Raw genomic sequence first — 26,578 nt, 5'->3', positions numbered from 1 at the left:
CTCCACTCTACCACCCACCGGCACGCGACTTCCGGTTCCGGCGGGGGGTGTGACGCAATCGCCGTGGCCCCACCCACCCACCCCCACCCCTCCGCCTTCCTCTCTCTCCCTCCTCCGTTGTCGCCGCCGCCGCCCCGCTCTCCGTCCGCCCGCCTGGACGTCTTCAATGAATAAGCTCATTGCCGTGAGTGATTCTCCTCACAACAAACACCACCGACAAAGACGACGACGACGGCACATCATCATCATCAGACACAACATTGTTTCACCGCATCTACAACACCCCACCCCACCCACCCACCGGCCCACCCGGTCACCCACAACCACAAGCCCAACACTGTCGGCTTCAAGTCGGCGTGGGGGAGAGGCGGCGTGGGGCGGGCAGGCGGGCGACGCTGCTAGGCCCCGGGGTCACGCAGTCTCGTACGGTGTGTGCGGTGCGGTGTGTGTACGGTGTGTGTGTGTGTGCGGCCTTGCAAGAGATCCGTACGTGGGAAGTTTACATGTAGAGTATTCTAAAATAGGATTTGGGTTGGGATGTGTGCGCGCGTGTATCTGTTGTTGTCAATTCACTGCCGGGCGAGGGCCGCGCGGGTTTCCATTGTCCATACTTCACCGCGCCGGTTCACGTGGCTTTGAGCGATGGATGTGGTGTTGGTGGTGGTGGTGGGGTTTGACGTAGACGTTCTAGCACAGCAGTGGGGTTTGCTCTACTGCCATTGCCCTCTGCAGCTCGCCTCTAACGCGTGTTGTAGAGCGTGGCGGTGATCTCCCTTCAGAATTACGTGGCCAGGCGTCTTGTCGAGATGAGGCAAATGTTGTCACTGCAGTTCTGCGCTGCGATGGTGGTGTGCTGTGATGCTCAGCTGTGGGGGTTGTGTTGGTGTGTCGTGAATAGTGATGGTGTACGGGACATGCTTATGTAACACGAGCATTAAACACGAGCCCACGTTCTGAATTCACAGCATAGCACTTACGCGATCCTGACACGGGACACGAGCCCTGACACGAACCCCCACTGGTTGTTAACACAAACACCAGCCCCCTACCCATAACACTCGCCCTAACGCTAACCCTAGCCCCACCAACACTTGTCATTGACGCCAGTACTTGCTAGCCCTATCTGTGACAGAACCACTAGCCCCCAACCTTGACACAGTAACACAAGTTAAGACCTTGTCTGTAACACCAGCCGTGACGGCGACACAAATGCTGACACGAACAGCAGATGACAGACACACTTCTGCCATTTGCTGTTCCTAATCCCCATACGCTAGCATTACTGCTACTTAAACCCCTAATGCACCAGCCGCAACACCCGCACCACAATGATAATTACTATATGGTTATGAAGATGTGTTAATCAAAGTGACCGCCGTTCACTTTTTTATAGACCCAAGGTCGTCATCGTAAGTGCCTTTTGATTCCACCACAACCTCACTAACCGCAGCTTCCTTCACCCTACAAGATCCAGCAGCTTTTGTAGTCGCACACGTCCTTCAAGGACCACTCAAACTCATCATCACCACCACCACCATCTATCTGCTTTGTATCCCCCATTGTTACACAGTTGACAAGTTTAAAAGGCTGTTCTTACAATCTCATCATCATCACCATCACCACTTCCTTGGATTTAGTTATTCCCTTTGAGACACATAATAGATGTCCATCAGGGACCGCTCTTACATTCACATCACGTTCGGTTGGCTACGTACGGTGCAAAAGAAGATCAACATACAAACGTTCTCATCATCATCGCCCTCCATCATCTTGCATCAAGTCTGGTCCCATATTCGAATCGACATGTTCTTTAAGGGCGAGGGGGGGGGTACTCTTAATCTCATCATCCCAACCATCATTCTGTGGGGAGGGGAAGGGTGTTAGTAGTGGTGGTGGTGAATCCTTAAACATTCCTGAGATGCGTGGCGGCTAGCAACGAGGGGGTTATCTCTGCACTTAATTGCACCTCTCCCCCCCGCGGCGGCATAGACCTGGGCCACGGTGTGGTGAGTTTGGGACACCTGTAACCAAGCGTCTCCCACCACGCTCGTGCATCATCAGCGCGCGGACTGTGCACACACGCACACACGCACACGCGTCGTCTTCACAGCAGGCTCTTCCTCAGCCCTGCCGATCGTTTGTGTTATTCTCTCCCCCCCCCCAACCCAACCACTGCTGGATCAGTACTGGGTTGCTGAAGGCGATGGAGGTGCGGCGGGGGAAGCATTTAACCACCGCGCAGTATCGAGACAACAGTGGATTGATTTCGTTGCACCGCCTTTCTGCTGTCGCTACTCCCACCCCCTCCATACCGCGATGGTAGCAATCCTGGCAGCCCTGCGGGGGCGACGTGGTTGGTGTGGGGTGGCTTCGTATTTCAGATGGGTCTCCCACAACACAATTTTCGACTCTTTAAATAGCTCGGTATGATACACTTTTTTGCTTTAATCCGATGTTCCCCAAACACCTGTTGGCCAGGATTTATGACTTGAGAAACACAAGAGGGAAGATATTTGTTCCTGCTCTGGCATTGCACAGTTCGTGTATGTGCGCGTGTGTCGAACTTTTTTCGCACCGTACGTTGCCATCCGTGCTTGCGCTGCTGCCAAGGCTTGAGCATTAACGTGTAGCAGCTATGATCTGTCCGCTGCTGGATGAACGCCTCCCCCCGCAAGCTATCGCCGTCGTCCCTCACAGTTGCACGTATAGGTTCCGGTGACTGGACCGAGGCGGTCATCTCGCCACGCTTAAGAAACCCGGTATAACCACGGGGGGCTGAAACCCGGACTCTTAACTCAGGATGTTTAACTTCTTTGGCACCGTACGTAACCAACCGTGCTAATCGGAGGTGCGGAGGAAAGGACAACAAACTAAACTCAAAAATCGGCCCGAAACAAAATTGGTTTTCAATCTAGATTTAACGCTGAGCAGTGCAAATTTAGTTTTCGCGATGATAAATAATTCAAATTTCCCCATTCTTTTTCTCGCCTGTGTGCCGCAAAATTTGATTCTTATATTTGTTTTGTTCATAATGAAAGGGCCCCTTTACATTCCAGTTCCATCTCTTGTTTTTTTTTCATTTCTGGTTCGCTTTCTCATTGACACAACTTGTTTTAGTTCCACTTGTTCAAAAATGTGTTGGATGTTTATTGTGAGACACAAACACTTTAAGTTGTGTATATTTCTAAGTACCGTATGTGAAATCAATAGATGCATAGTTGTTTGACGTTCTGCGTAACAGTGCAGGTCAACTCGACTGTGCCACACCATTCTCGCCAACATTCGAGTTCCGTTATTGTTTACAGAGGATGAAAGTCCACTTACACAGCTCTATTATAATTCTGCAAAAAAATCATGTCACCCTCACTCTAGTTCCTGCTCACGAAATCCGTAACGTTCAGTACCTATTCCCGTTCGCCAATAACACCGCTGCCGCCAACCGACGGGTCGGTTACAGAAAACGAGCGGCTCCACGCCAGGGACAAACTGCGTACTTGGAAGAGGTGCGCAACGTGACACCCTTTGCTAATGTGAGTAACACATCGCCACCCCTCCCAGCCACTGCAATTCGTGAGCCGCCGTGCTTTTGGACCGAGGTTCATCGTCCGGAATTGGTTCTTTGCTGTGGTGAATGTAGTGTCCCTCCATCGCGCTGTTGTTGTGCGATGATCCATTACGTTCCTGCACACGTAGCTGATCTCATCCCTCCGTTTCTGCGACGGATGCACCCGGGGTCTCTGACCTTTGAGCCACTTGGCCACCTCCACATTCTACCTTTCCAGATTGAGGTTTGTTTCGAGGTCGCTTGGCCGCTTGGGCTGCCGGAATATTCAGCTTGGCCGGTGCAGAAACATCTCGCTGAGTTGCGTCACAAGTTTGTAATTTCACGCTGGCGATAAAGTCTCCCTCAAGCAGCGATTCGGTGAGGCGTCACCATTTGGGGTCATGATTCAATTCAACAGTTGATACTCGTGACCCACCCCACGCGGCGACTCGTGGCCATGGTAAAGAAATCGATTGTTAAATCGATTCGTGACCCTGAATTGCGACATTTCATCGGCGTGAATAGTTACACATCTGGACAGTCAAATTTGGGTCGTAGTTGACGCAAAGTCATCAATGGGCTGTTTTGAATGGTCCTCTAGATGGCGTGATACTATGTATCTATGTATGTTGAACTTCTTTTTCACTGTACGTAGCCAACCGTGCTAATCGGAGGTGTGGGGCAAAGACAACAAACTCAACACAGAAAGAAGTTCTTCAGAAATTAGTTTTCAATATATTTTTAAAAGTACGTAGTTCCAGTAGCTTCCTAATAAGATGCATCACTCCTAGCCAGGCCTCTTGGATAGTAATTTTCCACATCGGGCGCAGAACAGACTTGGGGGTCAGTTATTATCATCAGTGGGCGTCGCGGTGGCTATGATATGTTAATTACCTCACCTGGTATACAGGAGGTCGTGGGTTCAATATCGGCCCTGACACCTGTTGCATATTTGGAGTTTGCATGCTCTCGCCTGTGGTTGCATGGATTTTTCTCCGGGTCCTCCGGTTTTTCCCTCCAATTGTAGAATCGTTCGTTGAGAGTATTTGGCTGCAACAAATGTGCACGTTATCAGCCACTTTGATGATCTATCATTTGTGGCCAGATTGCTTCTGAAAAATAATTATGTAGCTCAGTGGGCCATACCTAGTAAAAATAAAAAAAAATAGTTAAAATAGTTGATATTATGATTACAATGACAGCAGCATCATTAGCCACAATCACAATTAATATTCTGTTTGCAATTCCATACGAATGACACATCTACAGGTCTACTCTGCTTAGCTCCAGATTTGACAGTGGCTGTAACAGGTGCTGTGGCTGGCAGCTGCTAGCAAGACACTTCTCCACGGTTCTAGAGTCCTGTTTACTCATCGCTGGGTAGCGAACGGCAGGAGATGGGGAGGAGGAGGGGGTGTGTTAATATCTTTAACTCTTTCCTTATGAGGTTCATAGCATTTGTGTCTTTCTGTTTTTTTGTCTGGCTGTGTGTAAGTGGGGTGGGGGTGGACACGATAACTCACAAAGATGGTCCAATGTGAACCAAATTGTAGTATAAAGTTACGTTGCTATGAGGGACTCATGTTGATTACTGGCCACGCTGATCCAAGGGGTTATTGTCCAATACTGGGAGACGAAAACCGGAGGTAAAAAAGACTTTACAAATAATGCATGCAAATGAGTTTTGCTCCGACAGCTTCTCCATCAGAAATGTGGAAATGAAATTGGCCGATTCCCTTGAAAAAATATGGCAATGTGTTTTGCCCTTCCAGCTTACCCATCTGCTTCCATACAGCGAATGAAATGTTTTCAGGTACAAACGATTGTTGGAAAGTATTTCATGAGCCACGTTTATGCACGAGTATTCCTAACATGTTTTACTTTGTGAGTCTGTGGGTCTGAACGTCTCTGTGGGTCTTAATCTAAGTCTTTAGTGTTCAGCGTAAGTCTATGGGGGTCTGTATATTTTTCGTAACTAGGCTGACACTTTCAATTCACTATACTTGGGAACACGGTTTAATCAAGAGCTTGGGTGACTGCGACATGATTCGACCCCACAGTCTTAGTGGTGTTTGCCCCGAGCACTCCGATCTGCGAGCCACTCGGCCACCTCCCTCGTTTGCTTCACACCTGACTTGAGCGGTAACGTTGGAGTCTGATAAAGCGTTACTGTACCTCGTCCAATTTTGGCTGCGGTTAACGCGTCGAAAGATCGCGAAGCAACGCATGGGAAACGTTCCCAACAGCTCGGTGCCAAGGCTTGAGCATTAATGCGCAGCAGTCATGATCTGTCCGCTGCTGGATGAACGCCTCCTCCCGCAAGCTATCGCCGTCGGCCCTCACAGTGGCACGTATCTGTTCCGGTGACTGGACTGATGCCGTCAACTCGCCACGCTTGAGAAATCCGGTTTAACCAAGGGCGGCTGAAACACGGACTCTAACTCAGGATGTGTGTATGTTGAACCTCTGTGGCACCGTACGTAGCCAACCGTGCTAATCGGAGGTGCGGAGGAAGGATAACAAACGTAACACAAAAATAAGTTTTAAAGAGTTTTCAATCTAGATTTAAAAGTGCATTGCTCCAGTGGCTTCCTAATATCGGAAGGAGGAGCATTCCAGACGGCCGCAGGAGCGCATCCGAAAGCGCGCGATGCGCTGACCGTCATTGTTGTTGCAAAAAGCCGCCGCTGCGAGGATGATTTCACATGACGATGGTTTTTGTTAAAGGGTCTCAACGGTGCTAGCTGGCCACTGTGGCCTCTAAGCCAGTTGGCCACCACGACAAATTCTCGCGGTTAAAGTTCGATGGAGACGGTGGTGCTTATTCTGGTGGAGGTGGCACAAGTGGTGTGGTGGTTTAGTTGTTTGTTTTAGTAGCTTTATTGGGGGTGGTAAAGGTTGCTTAATTGTTGGCGTCGTTAGTCGAACGGGTAGTCATTTTAATAGTGGTAGACGTTTTGATGAAGGTGGTTTTCACGGGGGTAAAGGTGGTGTTTTTTAGGCATTAAAGGTGGTAGCAGTAATATGAGAATGTGGTTTTAGTGGCGTTATATATAGTACAGGTGGTCATGGATATATGGTCGGTCGTGGTGTAATGTTAGTGCTGGTGGTGAAGGAAAAGGTGGTTGTGATGGTAATTTTCCCAGACTTGTACTCGTGAACAATGGTGATGAAGCTGTTCTGAGTCTACCCCCAATCCAGGATCGCAACTGACAACCTACAGACTGCGAGCTCTGCACACCGATCCCAGCGACGACAGCTTCAGTTAGCGACGGTGTTCTCCCTTTTTCATAACCAGTGCTGCTTCTGTAAATGCCTAACTGTTTAAATCATTAAGAGAATCCTCTGCTCTGACAGTAGCGTCGCTTCTGTTAAAAAAAAATCGAACATCCCACTCACGCGCCCATTGCCCTGCGGTCAGCACGCCAGCCTCCCCGAACCACTCGGCTGAGAGGACACAGGTTCGACTCCTGCATAGGCCGGCCCCAGGCACATATTTGGCTTCGTGGTCACAGATCCTGACTCGTAATTAATATTGTAATGACATTTGACCAAATCGTTCTAAATGCATGACATATCGTTATCAGGTCTCAGATGCTAATCAGGGTTTTAGCCCGGTTAGTACTTGTGGCCTGGATACCGTCAGATTTCTGTTTTTCGTCTTCATCTTTGGCCGTCGTTCCTTTCCAGCGATGTCCCTGCCAAAGTCCACTCACTTCTCTCCGCAGCCAACGTCGTGCCTCTCACACGCGTGCAATTACATAATCGAAGTGGTTATTCTAAGCGTTCGCTCTCTCCACGCCTCTCTGTGTGCACCTGCTTACCTATTGTTTCTGATCCGTATGTCGTAGCGTGGAGAATATCATTCGCCGATTCAAACCACGTTGTTCTCCGGCAACATTGCCACCGCTGCTTTCATTTCACGAACCGTCTCAGATGTTGCTGACGTCGCAGTGGTGATAACAAATCGACCAATTGCGCGCTGTGAACTACAGCGAATGTTCAATGAGCCCTAATGTTCAGGGCACCAGAGTTGAGCTCATGGTCAATACGAGCGAAACACACAGGTCTCGTGCGAGTTGGCGAAACAATTGGGAGACATCCAGTTGGAAGGGTGGTCACTGGGAAATCATAGCAGAGAGGCGTGTGTGTACCCAGGGCAACCTGTTGAAGGCAGACCCCAGGACGTGATGATAATAGACAGACTGCATGAGAGCAGTGCTTTTGGCAAACCGATTTGAATACTGAATCGGTGTGAGAATATTTATACCGGAGGAATCTTTATGAGCCCACGAAGCTGCTGTTCACCGACTCTAGACATGGGCTGACTCGTCCATGTGTCGTTTTAACGGTCTCAATGCTCGTGTAGGGGTGTTAGAGAGAGAGCCGTTATGCATGGCAGCTTATGGGAAACAAACACAGTGGGCGGGGCTACGTGAGTGCACGGGGAGGGGGGGTGCTCTCAACGACGTCCGCACCAGGCAGCCCGTGGCCCCACCCCTCAGCGGGGGTGGAGTATAAAGGGGGATGTGTCAGAGGGCTCGGGGCAGAATGTTTAAGTAAACTCTTGAAGACCGAAGACTGCCTAGCTAGAGCCCTGGACTCCCCTGGGACGCCGCCCTTGTCAGGGCCGCGCAGGACCGAGCCAGCGGCGTGGTCCCGTGAACCAGAGCCAGGACTCTGGGACTCCGGGTACCGTAGCCCGACTGACCAGTGTCGGGCCAGACAGCCTCCCCTAGCCCAGTAATTGGAGGATCAGGAGGCAGGCTAGGGGTAGCTAGCCGTGTGTTCCCAGCTATCCGGGTGAGGGGGCCGATACCCCCTCCAGTACTGTATGTCCACAATGACTGTTGTGAAATAAATACGTGTGCCTCTACTCCGGTGTGCACGCGTCCTCAACGGTACTACACTTGCACAAAAGAGTCGGGGGTATTCATATTCTTGGTTCTTTTACGTGACTTTACCGAAAGAACCAAGAATATGAATCCCTGCAGTCACGAAAGTTTTAAATCGAAATTGAGTCGGGGGTTATTTGTCCGTGAGGAAGGCTCGGCTTCTGAAACAATCACAAGACACACTTCCTTGCCCCTCGTTGACAGAAAGACATTTTGTTTAACGCTGTCCAACAAAAGTTAAAAGCAGGAGTGCATTAACTTGTTCCTCTGTAACAGTGGTTGGGGGTGGCGTGGTGGGGGGGGTCACAACAACTCAGGTAATCATGAGCCAAGGTGAACAATGCCTCCATATCAAGTCGTGTTGCAAATCGTGACTTGTCTGATAGAAAATTGGTCAAATTGATTCAAAGGCTTGTTGCCCGAAGTTTGGCGATAAAACCAGCGCTAAAATTACTATCCTTGCCCCAGCGGGGGCGATGACGTCATTACGTGCGATGTCATTCGGCGATATCACCGCATGACGTCATCCCATTGTTTCGTTGTTCGCTTCTTCTCGCCCCCCTCTGCGCTCACAGTCCCAGCTGTCTGGCACTCTCCGTTCCCCCTCCTCCTTGTGCCCAATCACGATTCCCTTCTTTCTCGCTTCTGGCCCCCTTCCACTCGAACAAACTGCCCTTACGTGTCAAACAATCAGCCTCACTGGTATATTTTTCGTTCTTCCCTTAAAATACTCACTGATTTTCCCGTTGCCTAGCCAAACTCCCCTTCCCCATCTCCTTCCCCATCACTAATTCCATCCCTCTTCCCAACTCCCCTTCCCCATCCATCGCACTCGCTCATCATTAACGCACCCATTGTCACTTTCATCGTCGTTTATTTCACGCATCATCATATCCATCATGTACTACCGTCCTTCGAATCAACCCATCTCATCACACTATTCTGCTGTACAATTAGTTAATTCTCTGTTCAGCTACTCAGTCAAGGCTGCTATATGAATTATAATAAGATTATTATCGCCGAGTAAATGCTTCCGCTCAGAAACGCCAATCCACATGTGCGTGCGCTTTTCTTCCTCGTTCCCGTTAAGGACTGCGGCATATCCAGATAATGTCAGTGCGGCAAGCGGGATCGTGAACCCATTTGTGTGGCTTGCTGAACGTCTGTTTGTTCACTCCCTTCTCTTGTGTGTGGGTTTTCTCCGGCATCTCTGCCCCCCCTTGTTTTAAAACACTCCACTGGCCCAACCTTGTCGATTCCGGCACCTGCATGAATATAGAGCCCTGAGATTCCGAGGGAGGGTTTCCTGCGTAAATGAAAGACACGCGTGTCCAATGTTTAACCACGTCGTCGTCGCCGCCGCTGTTAATTAACGCGCCACGCAGCACCCGTTCGACTTTGCACGGTTGTTGATGTTGTTCTGCAACAGCAGTGTGTATGATTGATGGGACTTGACTTGACACACATTCCATCGTCATCGCCTGCCATGCTTTATCCACTACTGCATGAGAAGGCCTCCCGCTGTCCGGCATCACCATCGTCTCACAAATCTTTGCACACGAGACGAGTGCAGCGCTGCATCTCCCGTGGCCACGGGTGTCCGCTTGGCGTGTTCCCTGCGCTATATTGGGTGAGAACAAGGGTTCTGTATTTGGATGAGACGAGATTTTTCTGTACCGTTTGGATCACTGAACAGCAATTCTTGCCACGTATCCCCACACCTCAACGTGGTGTGTGGGGGGCCCCACTCAGGGTGTCGCAGCTTTAAAAACGAATAGTACCTGTTGCGTTCGCTGGTCTTTTTTTATTTTACTAGGTTAGGCCCACTGAGCAATATAGTTCTTTTCCAGAAGCGACCTGGCCACAAATGATAGCGTCAACGAAGTGGCTTGTGTGGAAATCTACAGCAGCCAATTACTCTAAACGCATGTTGATTCTAACTGTGGAGGGAAAAACCTGAGGACCCGGGGAAAAATAAAAACGCGACCACGCCGAGAGAGAAACACAAACTCCCAAGACAAGGGTGGGCACGGTGATTGCCACAACCACCTGCATGCGTGTCATCAAAAGTCGGTGATTTCCTCCTCTAATGAGCATTGAGAAGGTGCCTATTTATAGCCCCTGGGCCAATGGTGTCAATTCCACATTCATAGGGCAGGGGCAAGTCTATTCATCGCTGCAATGCTCATTTTACCGCCCCCACCGAAAAGGGCCACCTCCACACCCAACCAGGATTTGAACTCGGCAACCTCCCGATGGCGAGCTGCTTGCTGGCTCTCATGCATTGAGATTATTTAGATTATTTTGTTGTTATAAATTTCCACATGATAAGCCGCTTTATTGAGCTATCATTTGTGGCCAAGTCGCTTCTGAAAAATAAGTGGATTCCTCGGTGGGCTTTACCTTGTAAGATAAATATAATTTTGTTTAATTTGTGCATATTTTTTAATTACTTGTTTACCTTACCTTTCCTATAATTTTCATTCCTTTCGTGTGTTTTGTTCTGTTTTTTGTTGTAAACTTCTGACCCTCCCCCCACTGGACATCGACGAAGTAGAGCTTCATAGCTCATCGGATTCCTCCAGTATAAATGAATATTCTGATTCTGTGTGTTGTGCCGGCCCTAATAGGCGCTCGCCAGCAGTACTTGGCCCAACGCTCAATACATTTGTACCTGGGCTGCTGGTGTGTGTTTCTCTGTAATGGGCTCCTATCGATAGCTCTGCTCGTGTTGAGTGTAGCGGAGCGTCCGAATTACGCTCGCGTTGCGGAGTCGTCTTTTCCCGTGAGGTTCCCTCCCCAAATCTTATCTCGGTTGCGCCATCGGCATCGCACGATGGGGACGAGGAACGAATTTGGAAATCTTGTGGAACATTGCATCATCCCCGTGTTAAGGAATGGCCCGCAGAAGCAGATATCACAGAACTACGTCTGCAGAGAAATGTTCATCTCATCTTCTTGGCTCTTTCGGTTAAAGTCACGTAGAAGGGAAATAATAAAATAATAAAAATAAACCATAATAAAATACAATTCTCACGACGTTTCGGCCACAACGCAAGCAGCCGTCCTCAGGTGAAGAACAGGGCTGTCGGAAAGACAGCGTCTGAATGGCTTTCCGACAGACCTGTTCTTCACCTGAGGATGGCTGCTTGTGTTGTGGCCGAAACGTCATGAGAATTGTATTTTATTATATTTAATTTTTATTATTTTATTATTTCTCTTCTACGTGACTTTAACCGAAAGAACCAAGAAGATGAATCCCTGCAGTCACGAAAGTTTTAAATGTTCGTCTCATTTAGATTTTTTTTATTTGGAGCTGGAATTTAGCCTGAATGTGTCAGGTGGGCACAGGTGTTTGTGTAAAGTTTTAGGGAAGTGTCCACATTTTGCAACGAGAGAGGGCGTGATTGTGGCCGAGTATGGTCATGCCGCTTCCACTCCACTCATTAAATAACACTGGTCAACACACTTTTTCTGGCATAAGGTATTCCAACTGTCTTAAGGTAATTTTGGTGCTGATTCCAAATCCGGCATCAGTTTTTGTCTATCACATCAGGTTTTTGAGATATCAAATATTGCATTTTCAATAAAAACTGCAGAAGAAAAATATTAAATAAATGTGGATATCTACATGAAATTATATTATAAACACACTATCCTAAAAATACAGCACCACATTTTAACACTAAAGCAGTCACTGACTCGCAACAACTTGCAATCATAAGTGACAGAGTTAATTTCGGGTAAAATCAATGAAAATGGGGTATGCCGATAGCATAAAAATGAGATGTGATAGAGCAAATCTGAGATCAGATTTGGAATCAGCACCCTGAAATTAGTCTAAAACAGCTGCAAACGTCCAGGCCAGAAAAAAATATTTTTCTTTTTTTGACCAGTGTAATAGAAAGATAATGTCGCTTGACTAAACATTGTTTTATTTTAGGTGGTAAGGCCCACTGAGTTATCTAGCTCTTTTCTCGGAAGCGACCTGGCTATCACAAGTGATAGCTCAACAAAGTGGCTTATCGCGTGTACATTTGTAGCAGCCAAATTGCTCTAAAACACAAGTTTCTAAATGTGTAGGCCGAAAAAAATCTCCACGACCACCGGAACAACATGCAAACTCCAAACATGCAACACGCGTCAGGGTTGGGATTAAACCTCCCGCCTCCTGCATACCAGGCAAGGGAGTTAACTTTTCGCGACCGCGGCGCCCCTGTTTCAGAGTTTAGACCTCTGCTGCCAAACAGAAGCTGGTGATGTGAACACTGATCAGGTGGGTAAAATAAACTCGCCGAGCCCTCCGCACAACTGCCCGATAACTCACGGCTGAGGTCGGGAGCATTGGATGGCACGCGTGAGGTGATGGTTAAACTTATTTTTAAAGCCAATAGCTATAGTTAACTTTTTTTCCAGCCCCTACCGATTTATTGTAATGGCCTGTGTCAGCGTCACGTCACGAGACGTTTCAGCGGACATGAATCACCCTCGGGGCTGCGAGGTGGCCAGATTGCAGTACAGCAAGTGTACTTTGTGGAAACCCGTTTGTGCACATTTCTAATAATTTCCCCCCCTTTTATGGGTGGAGTGGTGGTGAAGTGGTGAGCGCACGACACTTTGAACCCAGCTTGGCGTGTGGTGGGGTAAACGTGTGGGCTCTGGGACAGCCACTTAAGTGGAGGCTGCTTCCTCGAGCAGTGGCGTGGGCGAGCAATTGCAGGGCTGCGCCTTTACCTTCGTCATACTTTTCTTGTCAATGTGCCACCGCAGAGAATGTCGAGTAGCAGCACATATTACTAAAGCAAACCGCTGCAAGGTGTTACTAATACGGCGCTGGATAAGCGACATTGGGTGGAGCGGTTGGGCTGTGGTTTAGGGCACCGCGCTATAAACCCAGCGGCCCGAGTTCAATTTCTCGTCCACGGCTGACATCGGCCACGAGTACTATCCGGACGTGGTTTATTCGCGGTACGACTTACATCCGTCGCCAGTTGCTATCTCTCAAGAGTCTCCGACAAGGCCATCGAGAACCTCCGTTCCCCTGAATCTGACCCCCTCCCTCTCTCCCCCCCCGTGGGGTGCCTCAGCAGTTTCGCTTTGCTGCCAATCGATAAACGCGTTCCGCAGCCTCTTGCGTAACGCGTACCCCCGCTGACGAGACGGGAGGCAGAGGAAAACACGCGCGGGCACCCGTGGTGTCCTTGCGGTGCCCTCCCTCCCTCCTCTGCCACCGCCGTGCCGTGCACCCTGGCGCTGGCTGGCGCGGATCGCTGCAGCGTTGCGCAAAAAAAATGCGCGCGTGGCCCCGGTGTTTGCCCTCCGCGGGAACGCGGGCGGCACAACGAGAGCCCGGGTCCAAAGGACGCTCGGGAGCGAGGAGTGGGGATCGGAGTTGGAAGCGGAGTGGGGAGCACAGTGATGAGATGAGTGGAGAGAAGAGTGCGGAGTGGAGTTGGGAGGAGAGTGGGGAGTGGAGCTGTGGGTGGTTGGACAGAGCAGTGTGGGGTGCGGTGATGTCTGGGAGAATTGGTGTGAATGAGCAAGTGGCTAAAGTTGTTCTCAAGGTGAGTGGATTGAATGGGAGTACCTTCACGTGAGCGGCTGGAGAGCGGGTATCACATGGTGGGTGGGTGACCAATATGGGAGTTTCAGAGTTTAGCGCTAGAGTGGGCAACTTAGGCTTGCACGTTGTCCCTGTTGCGCGAGTGATTGCCCCCCCCCCCCGTCCACCACCACCCCCACCCCCCTTTTTGGATGATCGGGCGACTGTCGAGGATGGACGAATGACTTGAGTCAGCCGTTCTGTCCTTGCGAGTGACCGGGCGATGATCGACGAGCTCGCGTCATGAGTCACTTGGTAATTTCGCTCCGGCTTCCGTCAAGCGTCACCTTCACGTGCGTCCCTCCCATCGCGCAACTCGCCTCACCGGTTCTGCAAAACTATTTTCAACACGACTTGGTTTAATGTGAATAAATAAATATATAGCGCCCAAATGCGAGCACATCTCAAAATGCTTTACAGAAACTCGCAGATTATTTATTTCATAGAGATTGCCCATTAGAGGCAGAGGGAAATAGGGAGATCCCTATATGAGCTTTGTGGGTCTCGATGTGAGTCTATGGGTCGCTGTGACTCTGGAACGCTATCTGAATCCTTGAGTTTCTAAGCAAGCTTTGTTCTAGTTGAGTGTATGGGTCTCTATGTGAGTGTATGAGTCTTGCTCTCAGTATTGGGTCTTTATGGAAATCTGTGGATTTCTTCCTCTTAATGAGTATATGGATCTGGGTGAGTGTACAAGTCTATGGGGTCTGTGTGTCACAGGGGAGTGGTGCGCTACGAATCTGATGACTTGAGTTCGATTCTCGCTCACGGCCAACACCAGTGACGATTATTTGAACCGGTCCTGGGCCTCCCCTAGGTTGACTCGGCCTCAAATGAGTACCTGGTGTGATGTGTGAATATCGCCACTTGGGAAACAAAGGCGGCTGGACGTGGACCCGGCCACCCACCCCCTCATGTTCCTTTCTGGCCTTCTTAGGTGCTGACCAAATGCACTTGCCCCAACAGTTTGTTAAGGCTATAGGGGGGATATTTGTCTTGGTTTGTGTCTGTGGGGTCTTTACCCTTCTGTGACTTACGGGGCAGGGGAAAGGGGGAGGGTTTTATACTGTAAATGTTTTATGACTTGTTTCCATTCATACATTTTTCAATAGCAATTCATTTTATTACTGTTCTGTGCATAGTTATAAAACAATCTCTCCCACAGGCCGGGTCTTGAAGCTGAACAGGGCGGATTGTGGTTACGACATGAGAGCTCTTGGTAAAATCCGTCGATCACAAAACCATCGCGTTCTAACGTCAGGCCATCAACCGTTTCTCTCTGCAGCAGGACGGCGACGATGACAATGACGACAGCGGTGGCGTGTGATAGCCCCGCCAAGCTCGACTTGTTGCATCGGCTGCAGAAGGATAGAGGTTAATGACGATGGCGACGGCTGATAAGCAGCAGGAACCCACCGCTCCCTTGCCCCCCCCCCCCCTGATTTCAGCCTGTGTCGTCTCGTCCGCAGAGGTGCCGTGGAGGTGGCGTCGCCTCGTGTATGGCCGTCCTGCGCACAAGCGACAGCGGATTCTGCCAAGCGCGGTACACGGCGCGCGCACGAGTGTGAGCAAGCAGCGCTGCCACAGACAGGGGGCCCCCGTCGGACGGAATCCAACCCTCTCTCCCATCCGTCCGTCTGCCCGCCCGCCCGTCTGTCCGTCCGTCTGTCCGACAGACCGACCGACCGACAGTCAAATTAATCCGCAGCCATCGGTTACCGTGTGCTGCCGGTACAATAAGCTAGCTCTGCACATGGGGTAAACTGAACACGGTGAGCGCCGGAGAAATAATTTTATCGAGAGAGGAGAGTTTGAGTGGGGCAGCCAGAGGGGGCCGATGAGAGAGGAGGAGGCGGCGCTGGCAGGTATCGCGTGAGCCGCCCGGGCGGCAGGAGAGAGGAATCCAACGGGAAATCTCCCCTCCCCCGTTAACCGAGCAAATTTAACAAAAAATAAACTTTCAACAAAGCTGCAAGAGACGAGAAAAAACCGAGCAACGGTGCACGTACGGTGGCCATTTTTAGTTTTCTTCTTCAAAACAAATATATACGTAAAAAAAAAACAATCGGCCCGCGAAGAAACAACAATTGAAATTGTAACTATTAAACAAAAAAGAAAAGAAACATTTTAAATTGAGCCGAAGTTTGTTGGAGAGGTTGGCGGGAGGAAGCAGACGGAGAAGGGGGAGGAGGGGGGTGATTTCGTACGTGCGAGCGGTGGCCGTGGAATGGCCAGGATGAATCGCCTGGCGCCCGTGGAGCTGAGCTACAAGAACATGCGCTTCCTCATCACCCACAACCCCACCAACGCCACGCTCGACAAGTTCATCGAGGTGAGGGCGAGCTGCGTGGAGCCGGGACACACAGGGCCAGACCCTGGCGTGCCCCCTCGGTCGGAGGTTTCGATTTGAGTGAAGCACGCAACGAGCTTTTGGTGTGGGAAGAGTTGGCGAGGTTCAAATGCTTCCCGGGAAAGTTAACTCATCATGGGTCATCATTGTTGTCATCATTGTTGTCGTCGTCATCATCCTCCATAGTCATTAATCATTAAAGTTATCCTTTTCATTGTTATTGGCATCATCCATTATTGGCATCTGTAATCATCATCATCCATCGTCGTCATCGTGGTCATTGTCGTTGTCTCCACGATTGGCCAAGGTGGTCGTGCCACCTTGTGGGAAGACAGCAGGCGTTGTTCTGTGCATTGCCTGGTGCCCGCCATGTCAATGTGCAACTTTAGCACCGCTGGCTCGTTGCCACACGTGGAAATTGGTGCCGCTCCCACGCTGCGTTTGGGCAGAGACAATTTGAGTTGTATTGTATTTCCAGATGATGCCATCAGCCCAATTGGAACATTGTATCACACCGTGCCAACCAGTCCATTAATTGAGCTTGGTATTGTTTTGTTAAACGTAACTTCTCGTCAGCTGTTTTTGTTGGGTTTACGCCTTTAAGCGTGGCTATCGAAGCCAAACTTAAAGGCAGCCAGCTGCCCTTCTGTTACGTACGGCTCTTAACGTACCGCGGTCGGATTGTTTTTGGCGCCGAGTGATGGGAGGAGGAGCAACACGTGGCTTAAGAGAACGTCTGCAAGTTAAAGAGGTGTCACATGGGCCATTAAGGCAAGGGAGCGGGCTTGGGCCGAACACGTCGTGACTTGACAGGATGGCGGTCGAGACTGACGACAGAATGGCAGCCAAAGGAGGGGGACGACCACCGCCGTGGAGACGGAGCAATGAGCTCGGCTCGTGTGCCGCCGGTTGCCAGACAGATTTTTGCTTCACAGGGCCATTGGGAAGGCTTTAATCCAGCAGTGGTTTGACCTTGGCTGATGATTATTAGTTGCGTGGCTCGCTGGTGCAGTGGTATCGCTCGTCCCTCACAGCAAGAAGGGGCCTGGGTTCCGAAATTTGTATGTTCTCCCTCCTGTTCTGCACGGGTTTCCTCCGGTTTCTCCACTCTCCTCCCGAAGCTGATAAAACACACACACAATGTAACAGGTATTGGGTCACAACATCACAATACTGAAACATTACCCGAAAATAACTCAATTGGGATTACACAGCAGCAACATTGCCCCCCTGCTGCAGAAACTTAGCAGGACCCTCCTGATAATTTATTTATTTTATATTTTACTTTTTATTTTTATTATACCAGTTAAGGCCCACTGAGCTCTATAGCTCTCTTTCAGAAGCGACCTGGCCACAAATGATAGCTTAACAAAGTGGCTTGTCATGTGAAAATTAATAGTAGCCAAATACTCTAATCGCAACATTGGTTCTAAATGTGAAGGGAAAAACTGGAGGACCTGGAGAAAAATCCACACGGACCATGGGGAGAACATGCGAAACTCCAAATATACAGCAGGTGTCAGTGTTGGGATAGAACCCACGACCTCCTGTATACCAGTAGAGGTCGTTAATATCTCGGCACCATAGCACCCCATTGAAGAGTCGTCTTGAGCCCAGAGGTTGCAAACGGGTTTTGATTCCTTACCCGTACCCGGCCGCACCAGGGTCGCAAACGGCTACCCGTACCCGGCCGGGTACCCTACCCGATACCCGGCCGGGTACGGGTAGCCGGGTATCGGGTAGGGTACGGGTATCGGGTACCTGGTTGCGACCTCTGCTTGAGCCTCAATGAGGCTTTCCTGGGTGTAAACCAGCGCGTAATCCTTCGCTCGGTGGGAGGTTTTGCTCTCTATGCTCTACTGGCCCCATCTTGCTGGAACTTCCCTCCCACAGCCATCCTTGACGCTGTTCAAGCCCGGCCTTAAGACCTGACTTTTTAACACGTAGGCTTTCGTGACCAGCATAACGATTCAAAATAGATTTCTGGGTCTTGTCACATGAGTAAAATGCTTGTTAAAACAAACCCTCCTCCACCCGACGCAGCCAATTAATGAAATATGTTGACGACATCACACCACCTATTCAAGGGCCAAGACCTCAGGACATTTCCACGATTCTGGAAACTGGCTGATGGTGCTGGTTGCTAATGAACATCCTAGCGTCCGCACCCCGTCGTTTAATGTTGTTGTGGATTTCTCTCCGGTGTTACCGGCGGCATGCCTAAAGCTGTCATAAATGTGGACGTTTTGTTTATCGCGTGACAACTCTAGTAATTGGCCGTGTCAAGTGGGAGGAGGGTGTACGACACGTATTACTCACCCGGCGATCTGACCCAAATATCAATTACGAAGTGCCTGACTTGTTCTTCTGTCTTTGACTGACTGTGATAACCGTATAATTCCCCCCCCCCCCCCCAAACACAGGAGATGAAAAGGTACCACGTGGGCACGTTGGTCCGTGTGTGCGAGCCGACGTACGACAAGACGCCCGTGGAGAATGAGGGCATCACCGTGCTGGTATGCCACGCACTCTTAGGCTTCGGCGATAGCAGTGGACGTCCCAGGGGAGGGGGGGGGGCGGTGGGAGTCCACGATATCGATTCCCACGGTGATACGATGCGATCTCAAATTTCACGACGGGATGAATATCGCGAGATCGTTTCCCGCGGTGATACGATAGGATCTCAAATTTCACGACAGGATGATTATAGTGATATTGTTTCCCGCGGCGATACGATACCATCTCAAATTTCACGGCGCGATGATCATGTCATCGTGACATCGTTTCTCAACATTTATTCGATCCGATCAAAATTTTTACGACGCAATGATTATCACGATAACATTTCTCACAGTGACACGATACGATGTCAAATTTTACGACACGATTATCACGGAATCGTTTGCCACGGTTATACGATACGGTCTCAAATGTAACAACACGATTATCCTGATATCGTTTTACTACAACTCAGCAGTAGTATATCACGTCTTTGGTTTGTATTTAATCAAGTTTGTTATTTCAGAAATATTGTTCCCAGGAAATAATGATTTAAGGTTTCGTCTTCACCCTTGTCTGTCTGAGAATGATGATCATGTGGCATTACCCATGTATGTATGAAATAGATGTTAATGAGGTTATGTATCTTCTTGGTTCTTTCGGTAAAGTCACGTAGAAGGGAAATAAAATAATAATAATACATTTATATTTTCGTTTTATTTTTTTTATTTCATTATTTCCCTTCTACGTGACTTTACCGAAAGAACCAAGAAGATGAATCCCTGCAGTCTCTATGATGTTCATGATGTTAACGTTACGTCTGTACGATGTAGACGATCAGGTGGTAGTGCTGCCCCATCTATATGCATATGATGATGATGATGGTGAGGAGGTGGCGGTAGTGGTGCTCGTTATATCAGAATGAGATTGATGACGGTGACGATGAAGTGACCGCGTGGTGACGGGTGCCCTGTGCGTGTCCGCGCGAGCAGGACTGGCAGTTTGACGACGGAGCGTCGCCCCCGGACGGGGTGGTGGACGCGTGGCTCGACCTGCTCAAGGACAAGTTTCGCGACGAGCCCGAGCGCTGCGTCGCCGTACACTGCGTGGCCGGGCTGGGCAGGTGAGCTCACGCACACCCCACGAGCAGCGTGTGCAGCGTGTGCAGCACACAGCACGCACACATACACATGGGGGAATATGGGGATAAGGAGGGAGAAATAACTGATACATTGATATTCTTAGGTTTTTTCGGTAAAGTCACGTAGGCAAAATTTTTTAATTTAAATTAATAAAAATAAAATAAAAATCACGACGTTTCGGAGGCAACACAAGCTTCCGTCTTCAGGTGGAACTGTCACAGCACGATAGCTGTATCAAGTGAGAGAAATACCAAGAAAACAGTCCTTGTATATCTATCGTGCTGTGACGGTTCCACCTGAAGACGGAGGCTTGTGTTGCCTCCGAAACGTCGTGATTTTTATTTTACTTTTATTCATTTAAATATTTTACCTACGTGACTTTACCGAAAAAACCTAAGAATATGAATCCTTGCAGTCACGAAAGCTTCAAATCTAGAATTGATACATTGATATATAGAAATGGCGATACCAGGGATGTGGGGAGGGACATGGTTACAGAGGCACGGGTGGGACGTAGGGATGTGGACAATACGGAGACATGGGGACACAGAAATGGAGGGATATGGAGACAAGACTCGTGGAGACACATTGACACAGGACATATGGACATGACGTTCTGAGTGCTACGCTCTGTGGCGTACTTTATCCTGCGTTGTGCTGTATGCTGTCCTGTGTACTCAGCGTGTTGTGTGTGTACCCTGTTCCATGCGATGCAGGGCGCCCGTCATGGTGGCCCTGGCGCTCATCGAGGGCGGCATGAAATACGAGGATGCCGTCGAGCTCATCCGAGAGTGAGTGCCGTCGCGAGTGCCAACGAGCACTTCTTCTTGCGTACGGCTGATGTAGACGCAGAGCAACAACGGCAGTGTCACATTCAGGCGGTCAAGCCAGCAGACAAATTGCGTCATGAGAGTGAGTGCCGTCAGGAGTGCCAACCAGAACTTCTTCTTGCGTACGGCTGATGTAGACGCAGAGCAACAACGGCAGTGTCACATTCAGGCGGTCAAGCCAGCAGACAAATTGCGTCATGAGAGTGAGTGCCGTCACGAGTGCCAACCAGAACTTCTTCTTGCGTACGGCTGATGTAGACGCAGAGCAACAACGGCAGTGTCACATTCAGGCGGTCAAGCCAGCAGACAAACTGCGTCATGTGCAGTGGAGTGTGTGTCCCTGTAATGTCTCCTTTTGTATTTGTGGGATTGGGCATTGCGTCGTTATATTTTTTATGGTCTGTTTTGGATGACCACAGTTGCACATTGGATCGTTTTTAATATTCCATTTGTGCATCAGGTATCTGCATCTGCCGTGGCTTTTTGCAGATGCGGTTTTAGGGTGGACCATGAGCTTCATGGAAGAGCAAACCCAGGGCTCTTGATCTTGCACGAAGCTCATAGTCCACCCTAAACTGCATCTACACTAATGAGCCCTTTCCTAACGCTAACATGCCCTAGCAAGCCCCAACGAGTCCTATCGTGCCCTAACAAACACGACTACGTGCTCATGAGCGCTAACGTGCCCTAGCAAGCCTTAAAGAGTCCTATTGTACCCTAATGCGCGCACACTGGCATTAGCAAATCCCATCGCTGAGCCGTTCCACACGGGGATGGCGGTTCAATTCCCACTGCATGCCTACAGATCCAGAGCTTTGGAGGCGAGGATTGGTGGACCACAGATTTTGTTTAAACTCTTAAGTTTCCTGCTGGCCTGACCTGTGGCCAGGAAGTGACGGTACAGCAGGACAATCTGTAGATCTATCGGTCTCATTCCCTTGTACCTGTGCGGGGTTCTCGGTGCAGTTTGGAGATTAGGTAAATCGATTGTTTTACATTGCGGTTAATGTAGCGGCCTCCAACTGGCTGGAGGAGTCACATGAACTAATAATGTACCAAAAAAAAAATTGTAGCACAGCCGCTGAACACGGCCCAAAACTGCAAGCGGCCAACAACAAACAGAACTGGTGAAGCTGTAAGAGTCACAAAATAAAAAGAGTCACAAGACATTCCTTGAATTAGAACAGTGTCTACGAAGGGATTGCACGGATTTTTACATTACGTGCAATCTGATTCGCGTATTGTTCGCTGAAGACTCGGATATTTCAATGGGTAATTCGATGCGTCGTTACGTCCCCCCCCCTCCCGCCCCCCACCCTTCCTTCTTCCCCCCCACCCCACACTCCGTTCCCTCTCCGCCCTCATGTCCTCCACCCGCGCCGTTCAGGAAGCGGCGGGGAGCGATCAACACCAAGCAGCTGCTGTACCTGGAGAAGTACCGCCCCCGCATGAGGCTGCGCTTCAAGGAGACCAACAGCAAGGCCGGCTGCTGCCTGCAGTAGCCGGCGCTCGGCCGCGCGGAGAAAATCTCCCGGGAGATCGGCGGAGGGCTTTGCGAAAGTTTCATGAGACCTTCGCCGCGATCGTTTGTGAGAGATCATGGGAGATCGCAGGAGGGGTTGGTTTTTTTTTTTGCTGCTGCTGCAAAGGGTCGCGCAGAATCTCGTTGGCGACCGCAAGATTCTCGAGGAGCGAAAGATTGCGACGGATCTCGATATTTTTTCACGAGAGTTTTTCGCGATCGATTGCGAAAGATCACGGGGGAGATAGGGAAAGTTTTTTTTTTTTTGCGAAATGTGAACGAGGGAGTTACGTGATGGTTTCGCAATTGGTCGCGAGGGATTTGCGAGAGACCCGTCAGAGATTACAATGAATTTTGCGAGAAATTGTGAGTTTTCCGGGAGATCTCCGCACACGCCATTGTTGCCAAACAAAGTACCTCCTCCTCCACATCGTCCACCTCGTCCACCTCGTCCACCTCATCCACCTCATCCCCATTGAGCCAGCCGCCCCCGGGTAACTGACGACCCGGCACTGCGGGAGCACAGCGATGCACATCCGTTTCTCGCTTTCTTTGCTCGTTCCTCGCTTTCTCTGGACTCCTTGTTCTTAACTGTTGGCTTCTTTCTGTCTTCAGTTTCTACTGCATTCCTCCTGTGCTCTGTCACCTTGCTCTGCTGGCTACTTTCGGCCGCCTCGAACTCTGCTCAACGTCATCTCATCTCCACCTTCTCTCTCGGCCTTCTCAATCTTATCTTCTCAGATGTTTTTTTTCCCTCGTTTATTCTTTTACTCGTCTTCCCTTGACTTTCTGTTCATCTTTTTCTCACGCTGGTTTCTTGTCCTCACCTTTCACTTTTTTCCTGCTTCTAGTCGTTCTCTTTTACATTCCCGTTTTTCCTTCTCTGTTTGCTACATCTTCATCAGTCTCTTCCATTTCTTAACTTCACAGTCTTGCTTTATCTTTGTCTTCATCTACTTCTCTCTCTCCTGCCCTGAGTGTTCTCTCCCCGTGTCACTCCTCTCACTGCCTCGACTCACTCTCGTTCTAGCTCGCTCGCTCTCTTGCTCGCTCGCTCGCTCTCCCTCTCTGCCTTTGCTCAGTCCACGCACTGCTCACACCGCCAACGTTGTTGCCAAAACAAAAACGACGAGCAGAGCTAAAATTAACATTTCATCAGTCGGAAAGCCACACACACACTCCCCCCACCCCGTCCACAAACAGCTGGTTCCGGACACTAATTGTGTACACTTAGCGCAAGTGAGCATGGAAGAGCTGGCCAAATACGCCCTTTGGAGCTTCCTCTAAGTGGAGACCGTTCCTGCCAGCAGTAGCGTGAGTGAGCCAAGTGCATTGCTGCAGCCTTTTACCAGCGTTTTACTTTGAACCTCTTTGGGCATCATCAGACGCCCGCTCAGAATCAAGTTCGTTACCACGGAGTGGGGGCAGAAAGGCTCGAGTTAAATGGGATAACCAGAACTACACCAACAGCAGCAGCGACGTGACCTGTACAGGCATTGAAATCAATCGCTAGGCCCCAACTGTGTTATGACCAGCGAATGCGGTGCCCATGAATTTAAAAAGGAGCACACACAAAGACAAAGATCCCCCGTATAGCCTTAACAGACTGTTGGGGTAAGTGCTGTTAGCGAGCACATATGAAGGCTGGAACGGCACACTTAGGGGGTGGGTGGCTAATAAAAAGGGAGCACACACGCACAGTCCACAATTTTTTGAGCCAGTTCAGACCTCGTCCACCTTTGCCGTGAAACTTTAACCCCAAATTCAACCATTAACCCTTCCGCTGTCACCGTGTCTCTCGCTCGCCTTGACGTGATACAGCTCAGAGGAGCCTCTATTTTCAATTAATTTTTCTGTTGTACCATGTGTTGTTTCGCACGATGTCCGACGTTTTGCTTTAAGTGCTGGGAGCTCCTTGAGGAACTCCTCTGTTGAATAGTTGTCCAAGTTGCAAAGCGGCAAAGGTTACAACGGTGGCGGAGATGGAGTGAGAGAAATGACGATTCTTGAGCCACCACCACCACTACCACCACCCACACCAACCACAACTACCTACAGCACCGTCACCACTTCCACGACCCCCACACACCTCAAACTTCGCCACGACGATTTTAGAAAATCCCGCCGTTTGGTCATGCGACGCCATTCTTGTCCCAGCTCTCGTTTCTGCAGAGCTGGCTCTGGTACAGTTTTGCCACCCGTGTCCAAACTTCAATTAAACGCAAGTTTCAAATCTACACGTGTGCCTCGAAGCGTGCTGCGTGTTGTTTTGCCACGAGTCATGCGGTGGAGTTGGTGACGCGACCGGGTGTGGTGAAATATGGTTCAAATCAACCTCGGCGACCCGCACCCCATGTGGAGGCCATCGCCATCCAGCAGTGGACTGACAAAAACGGGGCTTGATTTTGAGCTTTCGTGACTGCAGGAATTACTACTCTTAGGTTTTTTCGGTAAAGGCACGTAGGTAAAAAAAGAATAAATGAAAATAACTCAATTAAATCACGACGTTTAGGAGGCGACACAAGTCTCCGTCTTCAGGTGGGACCGTCACAGCTAAATTTACTGTATCAGTAAATTCACTTGATACAGTCAATTTAGCTCTGACGGTCCCACCTGAAGACGGAGACTTGTGTTACCTCTGAAACGTCGTGATTTAATTGAGTTATTTTATTTATTTATTTTACCTACGTGACTTTACCGAAAAACCCTAAGAGTATGAATCCTTGCAGCCAGGAAAGCTTCAAATCTAGAATTGCAGGAATTACTCTTTGGTTCTTTCGGTAAAGTCACGTAGAAATAAAAAAAAATACATTAAATAATAGCATACGACGTTTCGATTGCAACACAAGCAATCATCATCAGGTACAAATGAAAGAGAAAACAAACCTAGTGAACTAAGAAATATAATGCAATACAACACAGAGTCGGCTAACATAACAGTCAACACCCTTCCTGGTTGATTACGTTCTTCCAAAGATTACTAAATGTGAGAGAGACGCAACACAGACACGGAGGCACAGACAGACACATAAGCAGAGAGAGATAACAGAGACAGAGAGAGACACACATAGGCACACAGAGAAACCACGCCTCTGTGTCGAGGCTTTAAAGAGACGGGCGAAGTTTTGGGCAATGTTCCTTCATAAGCACGTAAAAAATTAACCCGTAAAACAAAGTTTTTCACTATAAATCCTTTATATGCGTGGCATCGGTTTTATTTCATTATTAATTTCTGTTTTTCTTGAGTAAGAGTTTCATTTTTATCACATTGGTATTTTAAATAAAATATGAAAAATAATTTTTCCTAAAAAGTGGAACATTTTGGAAAAAATTTTTCACGACAATAAATTGTCACGCACAACGAGTCTGTGTGCAAAATGTCAGCTCGATTGGATCACGGGAAGTGGGTTAAAAAACGACCGAAAGATTTGCACGGTCGTAAGCGCGCAAGCAAGCAAGCAAGTGAACTTAATATAAAGGATTTAAAAAGAGGAGCAATTGCCTGAAACGTCACGTTCTATATTTAGCTTTTAAGGCCACGAGTGTTGTTGACGAATGAGTTGAGTTGGTTTGTTAATCGCAATTGTTGCACCACTGCCAAAGCAGGATCACCAAATAGTTTGTAAATTCCACAGGTTGATCATTCCATGTATAACTCTTGACTAAAAGTAGAACAAGGGATTATCAATTCATCCAAAAATAATAAAAGTTATTAATTGCCCTTCCCAAATTGCAAGCTTTTTAGAGGATGGTTGACCTGACCCGGAGAACTGGAAATAATTGTTTTAAGTGTAGCAAACAGCTTTGGTGGAATGAATTTTTTTTCCATTGCCACATCTGTCCGTGCCGAACCAGTATGGGGCTGGCACTGGCACGGGTTTTGCGCATGATATCTTCCGTGCCGAGCTCGAACCAAACTGATACGTTGACCTCAATACATTTGAGTCTGGCCCAGGGCCAAGCAGTGGGGCTAATGCCACGGCATGGGCTTTTGCGTTGTTCCCAAACTGTCCATAAATGACGTCACGAACCTGGGGGGGGGGGGGGGGGGGTGAGAAATGTGACGTCACATCAAAATGCGCAACTTTAAATAAATATAGACAACACGTTCTACTTAATTAAACAGACTTTTTAATAAATGTTTTCTCCTACAACATCAGAGTGCAGCGCCACATTAAATAAGCACTACAATGA

The 26,578-nt window shown here is 49.1% G+C and overlaps 1 protein-coding gene across 1 annotated transcript; it reads left to right on the top strand.

The window, feature by feature from the left end:
• Positions 1–42: 42 nt before the first annotated feature.
• LOC144726252 (protein tyrosine phosphatase type IVA 1-like) lies at positions 43–24,621 on the top strand. The gene is made up of 6 exons (XM_078604798.1): positions 43–184; positions 15,511–16,373; positions 18,815–18,907; positions 19,883–20,013; positions 20,749–20,823; positions 22,250–24,621. The coding sequence occupies exons 2-6, from the start codon at positions 16,269–16,271 to the stop codon at positions 22,362–22,364; spliced, it is 519 nt and encodes a 172-aa protein (XP_078460924.1). The 5' UTR covers positions 43–184; positions 15,511–16,268; the 3' UTR covers positions 22,365–24,621.
• Positions 24,622–26,578: the final 1,957 nt, after the last annotated feature.

Source organism: Lampetra planeri, chromosome 23 (genome assembly GCF_965212315.1).
Source record: "Lampetra planeri chromosome 23, kcLamPlan1.2.h2, whole genome shotgun sequence".
Taxonomy (NCBI): Eukaryota; Metazoa; Chordata; class Hyperoartia; order Petromyzontiformes; family Petromyzontidae; genus Lampetra; species Lampetra planeri.
The sequence above is the reverse complement of the archived record's forward strand: the minus strand, read 5'-3'. Positions and strand labels throughout refer to the sequence as shown.